This window comes from Gobio gobio (genome assembly GCF_949357685.1).
Source record: "Gobio gobio genome assembly, chromosome: 1".
NCBI classification, from domain to species: Eukaryota; Metazoa; Chordata; class Actinopteri; order Cypriniformes; family Gobionidae; genus Gobio; species Gobio gobio.
In genome coordinates this window covers 63,221,165-63,240,111 of record NC_137097.1, presented here as the reverse complement: position 1 = coordinate 63,240,111, position 18,947 = coordinate 63,221,165, and the positions used below count along the sequence as shown (strand labels likewise).

General features: G+C 40.2%; 1 protein-coding gene across 2 annotated transcripts in view; it reads right to left on the bottom strand.

Annotated features, from left to right (window-relative positions):
- Positions 1 to 9,615: 9,615 nt before the first annotated feature.
- Positions 9,616 to 18,947, bottom strand: part of raver1 (ribonucleoprotein, PTB-binding 1) — a 29,706-nt gene continuing 20,374 nt past the window's right edge. For both annotated transcript variants that reach the window (XM_079820086.1, XM_079820085.1), the window contains 7 exons: positions 15,878 to 16,080; positions 15,577 to 15,661; positions 15,343 to 15,485; positions 15,178 to 15,249; positions 14,963 to 15,082; positions 11,694 to 11,759; positions 9,616 to 11,552 (listed from right to left, as the gene is read on the bottom strand). In XM_079820086.1, the coding sequence (XP_079676212.1) occupies positions 11,406 to 11,552; positions 11,694 to 11,759; positions 14,963 to 15,082; positions 15,178 to 15,249; positions 15,343 to 15,485; positions 15,577 to 15,661; positions 15,878 to 16,080 (836 nt within the window). In that variant the 3' untranslated portion in view covers positions 9,616 to 11,405. The remainder of the gene's footprint in view (positions 11,553 to 11,693; positions 11,760 to 14,962; positions 15,083 to 15,177; positions 15,250 to 15,342; positions 15,486 to 15,576; positions 15,662 to 15,877; positions 16,081 to 18,947) is intronic.

Below are 18,947 nucleotides of genomic sequence, written 5' to 3'. Positions count from 1 at the left end.
TTCATGTTCACTAATCAATGTTTAAATGTGAATATAAACTAAATCTATACTAAATCTATTCATATATAAAGCGATCGTGTCTCTTCAGATATTTTTTATTAAACGTCTCAATTCATAAGGATTAGTTTTTTGATCACTATGAATTTTTTTGAAGCATCAAAGTGGTAGTTGCGAAGCTGTTAATGGAGGGACAGAACGCTCTCAGACTTCATCAAAAAGATCTTCACTTGTGTTCCGAAGATGAACGAAAGTCTTACGAGTTTGGAACATGATGAGTAATTACAGAGTATGACAGAATTTTCATTTTTTGGTGAACTATACCTTTAAGCCAGACTTAAACTGAATTAAGCAGATTTCCATTTCACAGCAGCATGCTTTGCATCAGTCCACGCTTCAGAAGTAGGCTACTGTCCATACGTTTTATTTACTGATCTGAGACACAACTAGCACCTGAAAATAGTCCCCAGCACACTCCCTGTGCAAGCAGGTTGTCACGTTGGTTATGTTGACGGAAGTTAGCCTATTTTCAGGAGCTGCCTAATATCATTACTGCACCCATGGTACGACAAAGTTACTTGATTATTACGCAGGAATGAGAGTATAGTTCCTAGCCATATCGGCCTAGAAAATCGCAACTTTTCATTTTTCCTCGGCCTTAGTACATGATGTAACTACAGAAGAGTCAACGGTATAATCAGATTCAATGGTCTATGCTAAGCTATGCTAAAAGTGCTACGGCCAGACCCAGAGATCGGCTGAATGGTTTCGAAAACGGTAAAACTCAACGGTTTAACAGTGTAAATACATTACTATAGCCTTCTAAATATTCTCTTTAAAAAGTATTACATTACTAATTACTTTCTATCAACAAATTGATATTCCATATCAACCCCGACCCGTTGAACAATACAAGGATAGACATAAAAAACAGATTTTTTTATTCTTTCAAATAAATAATATAAATTGCATTAATTATTCTTGAACTGATCAGAGAATTTAATGGGAGTTAAAAATACATTTTAACGTAAAATTTTGATGTAAAATTTGAAATAAAATTGTTCTATAGTCTGTAATGCAATTACATCAGAAGTAACTGTTAACTGATTAACTCAAATTTTGTGTTTTGCTATCTTATTAGGGCTTGCAGTGTATGTTTGGCCTTTTTAGATGCCCTTTGGTTTCTTGAGTGTATTTATTCTGCTCATTTAGTAGGGCTTGGCATTTTCAACATATAGTGCCAAGTGGGCTGGAGCACATAGGCTTAGCACTGGTCAGCCAATCACAGCAGCCTTTTAACCTAATTACTGGGACAGGCTGAGTCTCCGGGAGAGGCTCTTGTCCTTCTGCAGTGGTCTTAGGGGCTGAAGGGCACATAAACAAGAATGCTGAACATACAAATAGGTCTTTTGAAAAGAGAGAGAGAGAGAGAGAGGGGTAAACATGGCTCAAAACAGTGTGGGATGAAGAAGGAAATATCTTCCATCACCTCCTCGACGAAAAGTCGTTGTGCCAAACATTCCAAACCTAAACAGAATTTGAGATAGGAACCTTGACATCAACCCCAGACAAAAGGGAGTGGAAAATGTTGACATTTTCATTTTCCTATTTCAAAATGATAATGTCAAGCCACCCTATGAGTATCTCCTTCTCCGAAAAGTCCATTTAATGTCTCCCGGTCCAGCAGTGTGAGAGCCTGTATTGACATTTCTGTACTCTATGGAGATAGAAATCACAGATTGTTTGTGTTTATTGATGAGTAATCCAAATCTTCAAATCTTAACCTTTGGTGCTGACAGAGTGGGTGCAGAGTGACTTTTTCAGGCAGCCAGGTCCAACAGGGACGGCCTTTATTCGGCAGCCAAATCCGACTGTATAACTCCATGGGGCGTTCACTCACATCAGTGGAGGAATCCTGCAAAGCGCACAATAGTGTTGACGCGCCATATCAACATTCGTTCCCTCATGCATCAGTAAAAAACACTTTAATTCAGACAAATTTGCCATGTGTTTCCGTTTTCTTTCTGGATGTATATTTTTATTCTAGATTTGGTGGGGGACAAAAATATTTCAGGACGAAAAGTGAATTTCATTTTCATTTCTGAATGCTTAGACATGGTACATTAGCACAGAAAACACTTTCTGTAATCCAGTAGGTTCTGCTTTTTTGTCAGTTGTCTATCAGGGACACTAGAATTTAAACGAAGGCACCACAAGAAAGCGCACAGTCGCAAGCCCTTGACTGGCGTGACTTGAAGGGAACTTAAGCAGATATTACAGCGACAGTGTAGAGATATGAGCAGAGGTGTAACAAGAGAAGGTTAAAAAACAAGTTGTGCTGAAGCATAGATTTGCTCAAGGGCAAATGCTAGAGCACAGGACTATTGGTCGAGGAAGGGCTTTATTTTCATTGTGTTGTGGGGTATAAAGCAACAGGACCGCATTATTGTCATATTGAGGTCAACAAAGGAGATGGATGACACCTAACTTTGCATAACCCTATAGATGATCCTTTGAGCTCTCTCCAGTTTAAGGATGCATTTTCTAATCACACGTACTCCTGTTTATATTATCCTGAGATTCTGATTGGTGTGTCATCAGCTTTGCTACTTAATTACTCGTGTATAAATGTGTACCATTTGAGTTTGCATTGACAATTCACCCTTCGCCGCAAGTTGGATTGACAGGCGATCTGACCAATCACATCGCCGAATCTGCCGTTTTGTCTGACAAAGCAGTCAGGAGAGTTAGTAGATTAACGTTGGCGGACTTGAACTTGGAAAAACGGTGTGTACTGACGTCTTTCTGCGGTTGAAACAACATTTCTTTTAGTGTTCATTCATGCTTATTTTGTGCTCTCTTTGCTCCGCAATGTATTTTCTCTATGTGAGAACATGTGTGTGGTGTGAGAGCGCTATGGCTTGTCGGACATAGCAGCAGTAACTAAAGGGGGCGGGTCTTTGCGAACGGTCAATTATATTGTGTTTTTATTTTATGAATGAGAACATGGTTAAACCTGAATAAATGGTTTAGGAAATTGTGCCAACTGAAATAGTCGAAATCGAGAAAAACTGTAAATCTAAAATACTAAATAAAATATTTCAAGTAAATTTATGCATTTTGACAATTTAGTTGTAACTTTTCCGTCCACTAGAGGTCGCCTGTTCAAAACAAAGGTGTAGTTTGATGACTCTACGTATGAGCGCAGAATCTTTGGACATGTGGTCTTCAACTCACAGCCGGTGGAAAAGAATCGGTCAGAAATCATGTTCAGGGATGCGATTATTAACATTACTGTAGGACAGAGTGTTGTGGAGCTGAGCAAGGCCGCTGGAGCGATTGTTAATAAGATGAACGCAACACGCGAGGCGAGCAGCGGGACTTTTATTATGCCACAGTCGCCACTTCCGCTTTTCTGGTCATGAGGTAACGCAGCTCTGTTTATCATATTAGACACATCTGAGTGTGTTGAAAATGATGTTATGACATTACTCTGTGCGTTCGCTTGGCGGCTGCTATGACACTTGTTGCACACTGCAGTGAGAGTAAAGCGTTTCTGCAAAATAAAACCGGAAACAGAGGGTAACGGAGATATGGCGCAATTGACAGGCGACTCCCTCACACGTCCCGGTTCCTTGGTTAAAATAGCAATTTCTCACGATTTAAAAATAGTTGGAAACATTTGGGATATTGTAAGTACTCAACTGAACAAAATATATAACACTGGCCTTGTGCTTTTTGGATATTTTACTGCAAAAAATGTTACATAGTGCACCTTTAATGAGAGAGATATATATTATATATATTTTTGTCTTTGACAACAGTGATGAATGTAAAATATACATCAAATTATATATTAGGGACATACATTTTGGCAGTGTGTTGGATCTTTTAAATCTACACAAGGTTGTAAAGACAGCACATAAAATAAATTATTGTAAAAGCAACATGCTTGCACTCTACTAACTCTGCAAACATGTCTGCGAGTCCATCTGAGCCTGAGACTACTTGACACCAAGTGCTTTGACAAAGCTGGAGGCCACAGTGGTTCGACCTTCAATGCCGAAATTTTGTGAGAGAGGTCTTAGCTGGGAGAAAGAGGAATTCAGTCCAATCCCGATTAAGCTTGAGGGTACAAGCATCTAGTTTGAAATGTCAGAGAGGTGCAGTGCACAAATAAATGTCCAAATGAGTGTGAAATGGGACGGAAGAACTTATGATTGGACACTTCTAGATGTTGAGGAGTAGGACACACTTCCATTCTGCACTGTGCATTCCTGAGAAGCCCAGCGGTGAGGCTACGGACGGGTTGTGAGGAGAGCGAGTCTTTCCTGCTGATGGAATTAAACGAATGGTCCAGGTCAGTTGACGACACTCACCCAGAAAAATGCACAAGTTGAGCAGTTGAGTCGTCTTGAATGCGAAGGCTAGGAGGAATGAAAAAAGGAATGCGATAAATGGCCAGACATTTGGAAGTGGGGCAGGTGCAGTTTATTTTGGTTTCTTGAAGACAGGGTCGAGTTGTTTTTATAACTTCCAGAGGGAGGTTGATGGACACATGTAAGGTCTGTTGGGAGCAATCACAAAGCCAAATTCATCCAGAATTTTTGCTCAAATGATTGCGAGTTATTCACAGGGAGACTTTCAGAAGAACGAATGGTGCGTTTAGGAAGGGGGAAAATTGGGAATTTCCATTGCTGTAGCATAAGGAGAACACATTCACGGTCTAGCGGTTAGAGCTCATGTTCTGACACGGTTGAGGGATAGTTCAGCCAGAAACAGCATACCTTAATACAAGATTTGAAGTCTTGATCTGGAGACTACATAAATGTGGCCTTCCTGAGTCTCAAAGCTTCAAGCCTGGGATTGAATCTCGGCTTATAGACCGCAGAGAAAACAACTTTTCTGAGGCATTTCATAATTGAGAACATTAGCAAGCTTTGAATAGAGCTGTGATGGTTAGTTACAATGCTACGTCAGCATCTCCACTAGCCATTCAGGTCAGTTCTGTTGTATTTATGTAGGCATTTTGGCTACATAGGCATATTGCAAAAATTGGATTAGGTTGTATTTTTGTTCAGCTCAGCATTTGAAAAGATGTTGCTACAAATTCAGCATTTTATCTGTCTGGCTCTCTGACTGGATCTTGACTCCAGCTACTTGACACAAGGAGGGAGAGAAACTGCTCACAGACTTCATGGATTTGTGTGTGTGTGTTGTGGTATCAACAGGTTTGAACATGAACAAGATTCATGGTATAACGAATGTAACAGGAAATCAATGACGAGGCAAATTCAAGTTTGATCAGTTCAGCTATTTGGTATTAATTCAATTCAAATTTATTTGTATAGCACTTGTATATATTAGAGGACTTTTGAAAATAGTTCATATAATTTTTGTGCTTGACGACTGGGTTATTCATCGTATGGAAAGAGTGTAGCTCAAATATTCACATTTTAAGTTGCATGGACGAACTTTTGGAAGAAAATCATGCATGATTTTCCAGCCCCATTCCTTTACAAAGCAAAAAGGCCACAAATAAAAAAGCATCACCTTAGCTTGAGCCAAGATGTCATCAGAGAAAGTGTTGCAGATGAAGTGTCACTGATTGTGGTATCTTTAGGGCTTATCCAACTCAAAGGCACCCACAAAGAGACATTGTTTTGGCATAGAACAATACGACATTACTCACAGTGGATTATCAGCACCAAAGGCCTCCAGGAGAGATGAAAAAAAGCATTAGACGATAGACGTAGTTTGACAGATATCTTTAGCGGTGGTTAGCTCTTGATGCAGACTGTATAATAGTTGATAGTCATCCATCCTCAAAGTAGCAACAATACTCTATTGTCTCTTTCTGACTAAGCTTTTGCTTACTCTAGCACAGATGCACTTGATAAAAGTGACATTTCTGCTGCCTTCATTTCATTTCACAATTACCAGAGGGAAACCCATAATATGGTTTAAACCTTGATTTTCAGAGTTGGTCCATGTCAAAATAACCATGATTTAAAAGGTATAGGCCTGGTTCCACAGACAGGGCTTAGATTAAGCCAAGATTAGGCATTAGTTCAATATAAAACATCACTGGTGTGCATCTTGAGACACAATGACATTGACATCTTAAAATATGCCAGTGCAAGTTGCTTTCAGTTAAAACATGCATTTTAGTCTGGGATAGGCCTAAGCGTTGTCTGTGAAACCAGGGATAATGTGTCACATTAAAGTTACATTTATTGCAAGCAAGAATGACTTTTAATCAAATTTGGCTGTGCAGTAAAAACATGACTATAAGAAAAATGCTGTTGCATTCCCTTTTGACAAAAAATGTTTATTCGACTGTCAATGGGCAGGAATACACAAATGCAGAGGTTCGATCTGTAGTTTTTAACCTTTATGCAGTGTTGAAAACCCTGTAACACCTTCCCAGTCAAAAATGACCAGCATTATACACATTTATTGTAAATCGTTCAGTATGATATATGATCACCAAATATTGGATTCAATCTTGTTTTATCAACAATTAGGGCATGTTTTTGTATTTCTTTTTGAAGACCTCATTGATTTGAGCCTCATTGATCTGAGGATAAAGTTCATCTCTGTGAAAAAGAAAGCCTGTAATGCTCAATAGTTTGTTTGTGTACATGAATGTACAAGTATCCATGCATGCACAGGTCTGAGGCATTTAAGTTTGCAAGCACATGTACATATATGAACATGCTCCTGAACACTGAAGCTGAAAGTACACTTTGTTGTTTTACGCATAAATACTGCAAAAAAAATTAGATGCGCAACAAAAATTCAGTGTTGTGCTTTCAGTATGCATGTAGTCTTCTGATGACGAAATTTGCATCAAGCGCACTGTACGCTGACCCTCGCATACGTGTAAAAACTCAAGAATACTTTGGCCTTAAAGGGATAGTTCACCCAAAAAAATTAAAATTCTGTCAATTTAATCAAATTGTTTCAAACCTGTAAGAGTTTCTTTGTTCTGCTCAACACAAAAGATATTTTGAAGAATCTTTGTAAACAAGCAGAGAGAGCAACCATTGACAACCATAGTAGGGAAAAAAATACTATGGTAGTAAATGGTTGCTCTCTCTACTTGGTAAATGATGACAGAATTAAAATTGGGTGAACTATCCCTTTAAAGGATTGGTTCACTTTTAAATAAACTTTTGCTGATAATTTACTCACCCCCATGTCATCTAAGATGTCCATGTCTTTCTTTCTTCAGTCGAAAAGAAATTAAGGTTTTTGATGAAAACATTCCAGGATTTTTCGCCATATAATGGACTTCAATGGGCTCCAAACGGCTCAAGTACAGCTTCAAAAGGCTTTAAACGATACCAGACGATGAATAAGGGTCTTATCTAGCGAAACGATCAGTTTCTGCGAGAAACCGAGCAGTATTTGTTATTATTTTACCTCTTATCAGACGAACATGATCTCTGAGCTCCCCCATAACTTCCACTAAGTGAGGTCAAAATACAAGCGTGGTCATAGATATATACATAGATGCCTCATTAGCGCCTGCATGGATCAGTAGAATGAGGAATCTACGATCGATATATCTATGACCACGCTCATATTTTGACCTCACTTAGCGGAAGTTTTGGCTGAGCTCAGATGATTTGTCTGATAAGAGGTAAAATAATAACAAATACTGCTCGGTTTCTCGCAGAAACTGATCGTTTCGCTAGATAAGACCCTTATTCATCGTCTGGTATCGTTTAAAGCCCTTTGAAGCTGCACTGAAACTGTAATTTGGACCTTGAACCGTTTGGAGCCCATTGAAGTCCATTATATGGAGAAAAATCCTGGAATGTTTTCATCAAAAACCTTAATTTCTTTTTGACTGCAGAAAGAAATACATGGACATCTTAGATAACATGGGGGTGAGTAAATTATCAGCAAAAGTTTATTTAAAAGTGAACTAATCCTTTAAGGCCCAGTTTCACAGACAAGTTTTATATTAAACCAGGATTAGGCTTTAGTTCAATTAGGACATTTAAGTAGCTTTTATAAATATGACTTAGTAAAAAAAAAAACACACAGGGGTTCATACTATGGGTGAGCAAAGTCAGCTAGTTTTAGTCCAAAGCTTTAACATTCTCAGGAAAAAGAAATCGTCTCCGGGTCAAAATGACCCGAACACAACAAAGGTTAACAAAAGCCCTGGAGCTGTACACCGGATGACAAAACGGTAAATTAAGTTTATCAAAAGGCAGACTTTTGCTGACAAATAAACTGGTAGAGCTGGGGCCTGTTCTTCATAGCTCGCTTAATACATGTGAGATGATTTGACAGATCCCAGATCTTTAAATCGTGATAACTGAACGCTGGCTCATTTGGTTCTTCAAACTAATTTGTGGATCGGATTAAATTGTCTGAGATAACTGCATGTTCTTGTGTTCCTTGAAAAGGGCACATGCATCGATACTCAAAATCCCGATCAGCAATGCAGCGATTGGATGGTATCAAGCAACATAGTGACATCATATAATAAAAAAAGACACCTGCATTTCTTGACCTTTATAAGGAAACAATTAAAAGTAACCAAAATGACATGGAAAAATATATAAAAAAAATTATATATACATGATTTCCATCTCCTGCTGCATCAAGCCACTCCCATAATCTGTCACCACTCACGGCTCAGATTAACAGTACAGCATGTGTGGAAATAAAATTATTAAGTAATTTTTCCATCAACTAAATCTCTCAATCAAGTGGCTGTGTCTATATTATAAACTACACAACATATTTTCAAATTAATCTTACATTATTTAAAATAATTATTGCCCCTGTTTCAGTAATAAAGTAGCAGTGGTTGGGGCAGATTTTAACCCTCTGGGGTTCTTCGGGTCAAAAATGACCCGAAGCGTTTTAAAAATATATATTTTTTTAAATCGTAGCTTCATCGGAATGGTCCGAAACTTGGTGACTTTATTGGTACTTGGTACCAAGTTCATGTACCAAGTACCAATAAAGTCACCAAGTTTCGGACCATTCCAAAGGAAGCTAAGATTTAAAAAAAAAATGTATAAAACGCTTCAGGTCATTTGACCCGAAGAACCCCAGAGGGTTAAGTACCACCTGTTAATCCTGTTTAAATGAAATAAACCCGAGCAGGTTAAATCTTACCGACCTATTGCTACGACAGCAGGTCCAGGATGAGATTGTTACAAGCTTTCTAATGGGAATTTTCCAAAACTTGATTAGGGTTACACAAACGTGACCCGTTTAATACCTACTGCTTAAAATGTAGAAGAATCTATGATTTTTATGATCTTTATTAAATGCACCTTTCCAAATGGCTCATTTTCTATGAATTTCTGGTGTACTTCTGTATCAATTCAACCCTCATATAATCATTGGGTGGGGTGGGGTGTCTGTACTCCCCTTTGAAATTAGCATGAGGTGTCCAATCCCGGAGGGCTACTGTCCTGCAGAGCTTAGATACAACCCCAATTAAACACACCTGAACCAACTAATGAAGGTCAAGGCATACTAAACTTCCCGGCAGGTGTTTGGACGCAAGTTGGAGCTTAACTCTGCTGGACCGAGTTTTGGATGTAGTTGATGTGCATAATTGATTGACCACACAAACGTCATGAAGATGAACTTAAATAACATTTACTTGTTCAAATGTCACAAAAACAGGGCAGAAGAGCTGTACAAAAGGAAAGAGTAATTGATGATGAGGAGTTCATTTAACACATCTGAAAGGTTTAGTTCATGTCACACAGCAATAGCAGCTCTTACCACGTATCACACGTGAAAAATCATTTACAAGATACCGCACTGTGCAATTTCACTCAGATGGATACAAAATACGGAGCAGCAATTTTGATACCATTACAGACTAGAAGAAATAGAAGAACACGAGTTCAAGACTCCAGAGAGGAAATATAATCAAACTCAAGCAGGTACACCGCAAATAAACAAAGTTAAATGTAGTCGAGGCTCACAGTATGGAGAGATTACAGTAAACACTGCCGGTTTTTAGACACACAAGTAACTCCGTGTTCCATCGTAAGCCGCGCGGTACAAGTCAGAGGTAATGCGTTATCACAAATCAAAATGTCAACCAGATTAATAAGTCGCACACAGACCAAGTACTCAATCATACGTCAAATCACATTCCAGTCTGCGGAAGCTTCTTCCCGTCTGGGGCATAGTTAAAACCGCAGCGGGGAAAAGATAGTCACAGTTACAACGGTTAAAGTGAATGTCACACTAGGGCACAGGTCCGGCCTGCTTCAGACTGTTGGCTCTCGATTTAAAAGAAAAGGAGAAGAAAAAAAATATATATATGGAGAAGTGCCAACTGAAAAGCTAACTGGCTCCCTCTGCTGGTCTGCAGAGGAGAGGCACCTAACGGAGGACACGAGGAGAGAGTGTGTGTGGAAATACAGAAGCAACAGCAGGCATACTGTGCTTTCAGCAGCACTCGGAGCCTGGTGAGGGGAGAACGGCAGCCCATAGATCTCCAACCAGCTGGGGCTTCATAACGTGACGGCTGAGACGCTAACGCTTTGCAACAGCAAAACGGTGCAGGTTGAACGAGGTCAAAGAGAGGTGTGAAAGCAGGCAGAAAACAAGAATGAGCGTGAACGAGCGACGAAAGGACAGATTCTGGAGGATGAATATACATGATCCATATCCTCCAAGTGCAACGCTCAACAATCAACCCATTTTACAGCTCGACTCTGTTAAACGGGACGAAAGGATGGAAAGTAGTGCAACAAATACGGTGCGTGGTGGGGGGAAAACTATTTTGAGAATAACACTAACCCAGAGCTCGCCATAAAGACACAAACAGGTGACTCACTGAAGAGAACAGACAACTACCATATCCGTTGCACAGACACATGATATTCGAATCATGCAAGGCTTGGCACTTGTATGTGAGTAGTGGAGAAGCATTTTTAGACAACTATATACACACACAACTAACAAGAGGCGTAGCAGAAAAAGGCTATCGTCCTGCTTAAATTATTCAAAATAAATCAAATAAAAAAAATTAAAAAAAACTACAAAATAGGACTATTCAGATGAACAAGACAGGAACCCTTTCCTTTTGTTGTGGTGTTTGTTGCATCTTACAAAAATGAAATTAAAAAAATTAAAATTAAAACAAAATTAAAAAGGCAAATAAAAATAAAAAAACTATTTACACATACACATTGAAATTATATACACGCACAAACTTCAGCAATCATCCATGTGACCAATCATCTAAGCTTCCGGGTCCTCCACTGGTTCCCATTTGTTTCTTTCCCCAAAGCGAACTCAATGACGGTCTACCGCTCTCTCACACACACACAAACACACTTAAAGGTGGTATTAAAGCAGCAATCCCTTTGAAAGCTGGTGGTTTAGAGGAAGCCATCAAGTGCTGGTCAAAAGATGCGTTTGCGTTTCAGGTAGGAGTCGGCGTAGTGCCCCCCGAGACCCTGAGAGTGCTGACCTACATAGCCACCCTCTGGACTGGGCTCAGGAGACGGGATGAGACGGGAGAACAGACGCTTCTGCCCACCGATGGGAGTCTAAACACGGACAGAAAAAAACAAAATGAAAATCGATGAGTCGCGCTAAGAATAGCCGTTGAAAAGGTTCCTGGCACACTTGTGCGATAATTGACAAGGAGCAAATATAGAAGCTAGACATCAGGGCTGAAGATGGCCTACCTTCATACCAGCACCAGGTGCAGCAGGAAACAGGCTGGAATGAGTCACTGGAGGCATTCCAACAGCCTGAAGAAACAAATCACTTATATTCAACTTTCTTACATATTACGATTTTTATGTGCATAAGATGGCCATAACAAGATGGATATTATGTAAAAATAAAGTGATGTGAAGTTCTGAAAATGGATCCAGATAAGTGATTCTTGGGCTTGCGGCCAACTTTGTGATCAAACAAGTGTCGCTCTTTTTGTTGAGCTGCACGGCCACTCTGGCCACTTTAAATTCGCCTGTCCGTCCAAATGAAAGGATTTATAATATCAATTTTGCAATACATATTAGATAACTTGGAGATGGTCACAAAGGCATAGACACTTCATTTTGGACAGGGATGTGCAATGTTTACACACTACTGTTAAAAAATGTGGGAGTCTTATCATATTTTTTTTTTTTTTTTTTTAAGAAATGAACACGTATTCAGCAAGGATATTAAACTAATTAAGTGACCATAAAGAAAGTTGCAAAAGATTTCCTTTTAAGGAAAGATAAATGCTGTTCTTTGAAACTTAAAGGGTTAGTTCACCCAAAAATGAAAATTCTGTCATTAATTACTTACCCTCATGTCGTTCGACACCCGTAAGACCTCCGTTCATCTTCAGAACACAAATGAAGATATTTTAGTTGAAATCTGATGGCTCTGAAAGGCCTCCATTGGCACAATGGCACGGTTCACTCTCAAGACCCTTAAAAGGTACTAAAGACGTCGTTACAAAGTCCATCTCACTACAGTGGTTCTAAAATAACTTTATGAATCGGCGAGAATAGTTTGTGCGCAAAAAAACCCTAAATAACGACTTATATAGTGATGACGATTTCAAAACACGGCCTCATGAAGCTTCGAAGCGTTATGAATCAGTGAGTCGAATCAGTGGTTTGAATCGCCAAATTTCAGCAGTTTGGTGGTTTGACACACGATCCAAATCATCATTCGGCTCACTGATTCATAACGCTTCAAAGCTTCATGAGGCCGTGTTTTGAAATCGTCATCACTATACAAGTCGTTATTTAGGTTTTTTTTGCGCACAAAAACTATTTTCGCCGATTCATAAAGTTATTGTAGAACCACTGTAGTGAGATGGACTTTGTAACGACGTCTTTAGTACCTTTTAAGGGTCTTGAGAGTAAACCGTGCATTGTGTCAATGGAGGCCTTTCAGAGCCATCAGATTTCAACTAAAATATCTTCATTTCTGTTCCGAAGATGAACGGAGGTCTTACGGGTGTCGAACGACATGAGGGTAAGTAATTAATGACAGAATTTGCATTTTTGGGTGAACTAACCCTTTAAAGAATCCTGAAGAAAACTCATGGTTTTCACAAAATTAAGCAGCCATGTTGAAAACAGCGGTGATGACATTAGAATGTTCCCTGTGTCTGAGTTAATGGCGCAGACACACGGTTACATTTACCACACACATTGAAACACGTGATGCTCGCAGTGTTTTCAGCCTCTGCCGCCTCACTATATGAAGACATGAATGCATGAACTTCATCTACAGAGTCATTTCATGAGCATTTTACCGTTTCATTTGTGAAAAAATATTGTCATATCATAAACGCACAAACTCAACTTTTATTTTGATGGTTGCCATGAAGACCTTTTAAGTTCAGCTAAGAAATTGACAATATAAATAGAGAAATATATTTTACACTATTGTACAGAGGAATTTAGCTACATCTTAATGTAATACATTAAAACTTTAAGGAACAAATCAATTAGTCTTCCATGTTTTTATTTTTAACAGTAAAACTCGTGCAGTACTTTGTCAAAAGCGGTTTAATGTCATATGATTAAAAGATAACGTTTTATGGGTCAATGACATGACACGTATTTGTGTGTCCGAATACATTATTTTCCCCAAAAATATTTTTAATAAATACATGTCACATCAAATTGATCGACAATATTTCCTTTATAAGATACTCTTTTAATTTTTTTGAAATTCAATTGACTTTGAGTTGGTGTTTCAAAGACCTAAAATGTCAGGTGGTGTGACCAGCAAATTTACATTTAAAAGTATCAATTCCCACTGTAATTGCAAAATGAAGTAAGAAATATAAATGTAAACCATTATATAAATGTATACGAAAAAAAAAAAAAATCCTCCTTATGGAAAATTGTGTTCTGAACACATAGAAAAGTGTCCAATTATATGAATTGGACTAAAAGGGCAGTACATAGAAAAGGGAATTTACCATGTGATATGCATTTTACAATATTCATATGTATATTTTAAATTAATATATGGTCGCACCACCTGACATTTTCTGGGTGGTAAAATCAGAAATCTTGTTTAATAATGAATTAATGCGGTCATAAAAGCTGTAAAACCAATATTTTTTGTACCTAAAAATGCATTTTAAAACTCTTTTGCTTAAAATTATTATTTTTCTTATTTGTCATTTACCCTTAAGCCTTCACTTGACTGCAAGAAAAATTTCATACAGAATTTAACACATTCTGGAAGGAAAAAAGCTCATAATTTAGTAAAAAAAAAAATATATATATATATTTCAGTGCCCTAAACATGTAATTGTTACTTAATAAATTGTTTGTAAATTGTATAATTTTCATGATTTCAATTAATTAGACAAGCTTATTGATTACTATAATGTAATATAACCATTAAAATGGAGTCCCTGAAAAAATAATCAGAAAAAAACTGAAAAAAAAAAAAATTCTTAGGGCCCTATAATGCTGTAATGCCTTTTAGCACAAATAATTCCCCCTCGGAATGTTTTTTTCTCAGACAAAAATAGTATATATAATTTTAAAATGTGCCATTAACCAATTATAGGCCATAACATGAAAATTAACTTACTTTAATTAAATATTAGTATATTTACCCCCGGTTTCACAAACAATGCTTAAGCTAATCCTAGACTAAAATGCATGTTTGAGCTGTTTTAACTGAAAGAATCTTGCACTGACAAATCTTAAAATATGTCAGTGGCATTGTTTTGTCTCAAGATGCACACCAGTAATGTTTTTTTCTTGGGCACGTTTATAAAAGTTACTTAAATGTTCTAATTGAACTAAGGCCTAATCCTGGCTTAGTCTAAGCCCTGTCTGTGAAACCGGGCCTATATTGTCATTGACCATAATTGTAAAAAAAAAAGAAAAGCCTGGCTCCAGAAGTCCCACTAGGTGCCTAGATTGTCATGGCAGGAAAAACCCCAATATCATGGTTTGACAAAGTGGCCTTTGAGTACCTTATTGAGCTGGGTGGAGGGGATGCTGGTATGGGCACCAAAGCCGAAATAAGACTGTGGGGGGCTGGGGGGATAGCTGAAAGGAGAGCCTGCATCACCAAAGCCTGCGTGCCTGGAGAGCTTGAGAGACAGAGAAAATTACAATTTCACACGAGTCCAATCTTGGAACAGAATCCTTCAGTTAGTGTCAATGGAGGGAGGTGGTGCTGTTGTACCTGCAAACCGTAGCCAGGAAACGCTGCATTTTCCAGAACCTCCTGCTGTTCATACAAGTGAGACAAAGGGTCCTGTGGATGGGGTACAAACAGTGACATCCAATCAGAAAGGGATAGTGAGGCAGTCAAACGTTCAGTGAAGTTACTCTTAACACATAAGCCAACCTGGTGCAGAGGAGGAAACTCTGGTGTGCAAGACTCTTGGAAGCGCAGGCTATAGTTTGTGTGGATGCTGTGGTTTGTGCGTTGGTTAGACGCGCTTCCAATCTGCGTTTTCTTCCTGTAGGGGTGAGCTCTGGTGCTGGCACCTAAATAAACGTAATGCTTCAAGAAATGCAACAAGATAAAAAAAAATTAAAAAAACGTAAAAGGTGCATGAAACACCACAGGTAGACTGACCTGAAGATGGGAATATGCTAGGAGCACTGAGAAAGGGGTTCTGGGATACACCGACTTCTTTGGGAGGCTCACCCAATATAGACGCCTTGAGAAAAAGAAAAGCTCAGAATATACAAACCTGCTGTAGATACTCTTTAACATCACATTGAACACTAACAGGACTGAACAACAGCTCACGCTGAACCAAAAGCAAATTGAAGCAATTTCAACCCTCTCCTCTGGGAGATCATGGCAGTAAGAGTAGGCTACATGACAAAATAAATGTGCACAAATAGCAGCAGCCATTAGAAACCCATCTCACCCCTGGTAGAGTCGGCCCATCTGCTCCTAACATCCCAGTCAGGAGGGGCATGCTCATTCCCTGCAGTGCAGGAGAGGATGCTGGGGGAAAGCCAATCGGGGTGGCTGGGGTCTCGCTCTCTCTCCCAAGATGTCGACTCAGGGATGGTTGTTTGATGGGGCCAAGAGGCTCATTCTGCAAGCCCAGTGTTGAAGCAATAGCGCCTGAATAACAATAAATTCAAAGCAGCACATTAAACCCTACATGGTATACAGACTTCTTGGCCAATGATTTTTCCATTTCGTTTTCCCAGTTGATTAGGATTATTGGACAACAAATTTGAAAAATCTGATTGCTGTGGTTGACTTATCGGTATGTCAAACACCAATACCAGGTTAGGGAATAAATGACAAGATTACTTGGCATCCAAAAACCTCCAATTAGAACCAGAGCACTCTAACACAAGCACTCACAGAGAGCATTATAAAATGTCTCATCTAAACAAATCAGCCCTGTTTCTACCTATTAAATGTTATTTCACCCAAAATGGAAAATTCTGTCATTAATTACTCACCCTCATGTAATTCCAAACCTGTAATACTTTCGTTCATCTTCAATCTTCACACAAATGAAGATTTGAAAATTAAAATATGAAACCCAAGATGGCGGCGCGAGTAGTTCGCGAGGCTCTGGGTCTCTCCAGATTCTGCAATTTTGCGGTATTTTTCCTGCTCATCTCGGGTCTGTTCGTTCAGAATAGTTGTGCCTTAACATCGTACACCCGTGGTGAGATTTTGGATATTGGTTTGCGAATTTCCGACAGTTTTATGGACAATCTTCGACTCCTTCCTGAGATCGCTAGAACACCCGAGGCTATGCACTCTGCCCGGCCGGGCGGAAGTGCTCGCAGGCGGCGCCGAGATCGTAAACAAAGGCGGGGAATACGCGGTGGTCTGAGAGCTAAGCTAAGGCTAAAGCTAAGGCTTACCCCACATCGGCTCTCTTTACCCAGTATTTTCCTTGCCAATGTACGGTCGCTAGTGAACAAAATGGAGGAGATTCGACTCAGCATCACACACAGCAAGAAACTTTTGAACTGTAACGTCCTAATCTTCACGGAAACCTGGCTAAACGGCGGAATACCGGACACCGCTATTGAGCTAGCGGGATGCCACACGCTCCGGGCGGATAGAACATTAGATGGCTCCGGTAAGACCAGAGGTGGTGGATTGTGCATTTACATTAACAAAGCCTGGTGCACAAACTCTGTTACTGTTGGGAGTCATTGTTCAGCTAACCTGGAGTTTCTCATGGTTAAATGTAGACCGTTTTATCTGCCGCGAGAGTTCACTTCCACCATTATAACTGCAGCCTATATTCCCCCGGATGCTGATGCCAAGCTTGCTATGAAAGAACTTCATGCAGCCATCAGTAAACAACAGACTGATCACCCGGAAGCTGCTTTTATTGTTGCAGGTGACTTTAATCATTCAAACTTAAAGTCAGTGCTACCCAAGTTTCACCAGCATGTTTCCTGCCACACCAGAGGAAACAAAACCTTAGACCACGTGTACACAAACATGGCGGGAGCTTACGTTGCGACACCCCTCCCCCACCTGGGACAGTCAGACCACATCTCTTTGTTCCTCATCCCCAAATATTCACCCCTCATCAACCGTGTGAAGCCATCAGTGAAGACCATCAAGGTGTGGCCTGCGGGGGTTGATTCCACACTCCAGGAAAGGTTTCTACACACAGACTGGAGTGTGTTTGCTTCTCAAGCCACCAGTGGCGCTCACACGGACATTGACTCCTACACCTCCTCTGTATTGGATCATATCAATACCACCATTGACAGTGTTACAACCCAGAAACAGATCACCACATACCCAAATCAGAAGCCATGGATGAACAGGGAAGTGCGACTCCTGCTGAAGTCACGCAATACTGCCTTCAGATCAGGAGATGCACAAGCCTACAGCGCATCCAGAGCAAACCTGAAGAGGGGCATCAAAAAGGCCAAGCACTGCTACAAGCTAAAGATAGAGGGTCACTTTTCCAACTCTGACCCTCGACGCATGTGGCAGGGCATCCAGGCCATCAGTGACTACAAACCCACCCACTCCACCCCCGCAGCCACTGATGTCAACTTCCTGAACGAGCTAAATCACTTTTACGCTCGTTTTGAAAGAGACAACAGAGAAACTGCCACCAAGCTCAAACCCTCAGCTGACCCACCAATCACACTCTCCACCACAGATGTCTGCAAGTCACTGAGCCGGATCAGCGCGCACAAGGCTGCTGGACCAGACAACATCCCTGGTCGTGTTCTCAGGGCATGTGCGGAGCAGCTCGCTGAGGTTTTTACAGACATTTTCAACCTGTCTCTTGCCCAAGCAGCTGTACCTTCATGCTTTAAACGCACGTCCATTGTGCCAGTGCCAAAACACTCTAACCCGAGGTGCCCTAATGACTACCGCCCTGTAGCACTCACACCCATCGTCATGAAGTGCTTTGAGCGGCTGGTCCTGGAACACCTAAAAGACTCTCTACCATCCACATTGGACTCACACCAGTTTGCCTACCGCAGCAATAGGAGCACAGAGGATGCCGTTTCCATGGCACTGCACTCTGTGCTCACTCACCTGGACAATAAGAACACTTACGCACGCATGCTGTTTGTTGACTTCAGCTCAGCATTCAACACTGTCATCCCAACCAAGTTAATAGCCAAACTTGGAGACCTGGGCATCAATACCTCAATGTGCAACTGGATTTTGGACTTCCTAACTGACAGACCCCAGAATGTTCGTTCAGGATCCACCTGCTCCACATCCATCACACTCAACACTGGTGTACCACAGGGCTGTGTGCTAAGTCCGTTTCTCTACTCCCTCTTCACCGCCGACTGCAAGCCTGTGTATGGATCTAATTCTATTGTCAAGTTTGCGGACGACACAACGGTGATTGGTCTCATCAGCAACAACGATGAGACTGCCTATAGGGAGGAGATCCAGCACCTGGCCACATGGTGCGCTGATAATAACCTGCTCCTCAACACCACCAAAACGAAGGAGCTCATCGTGGACTT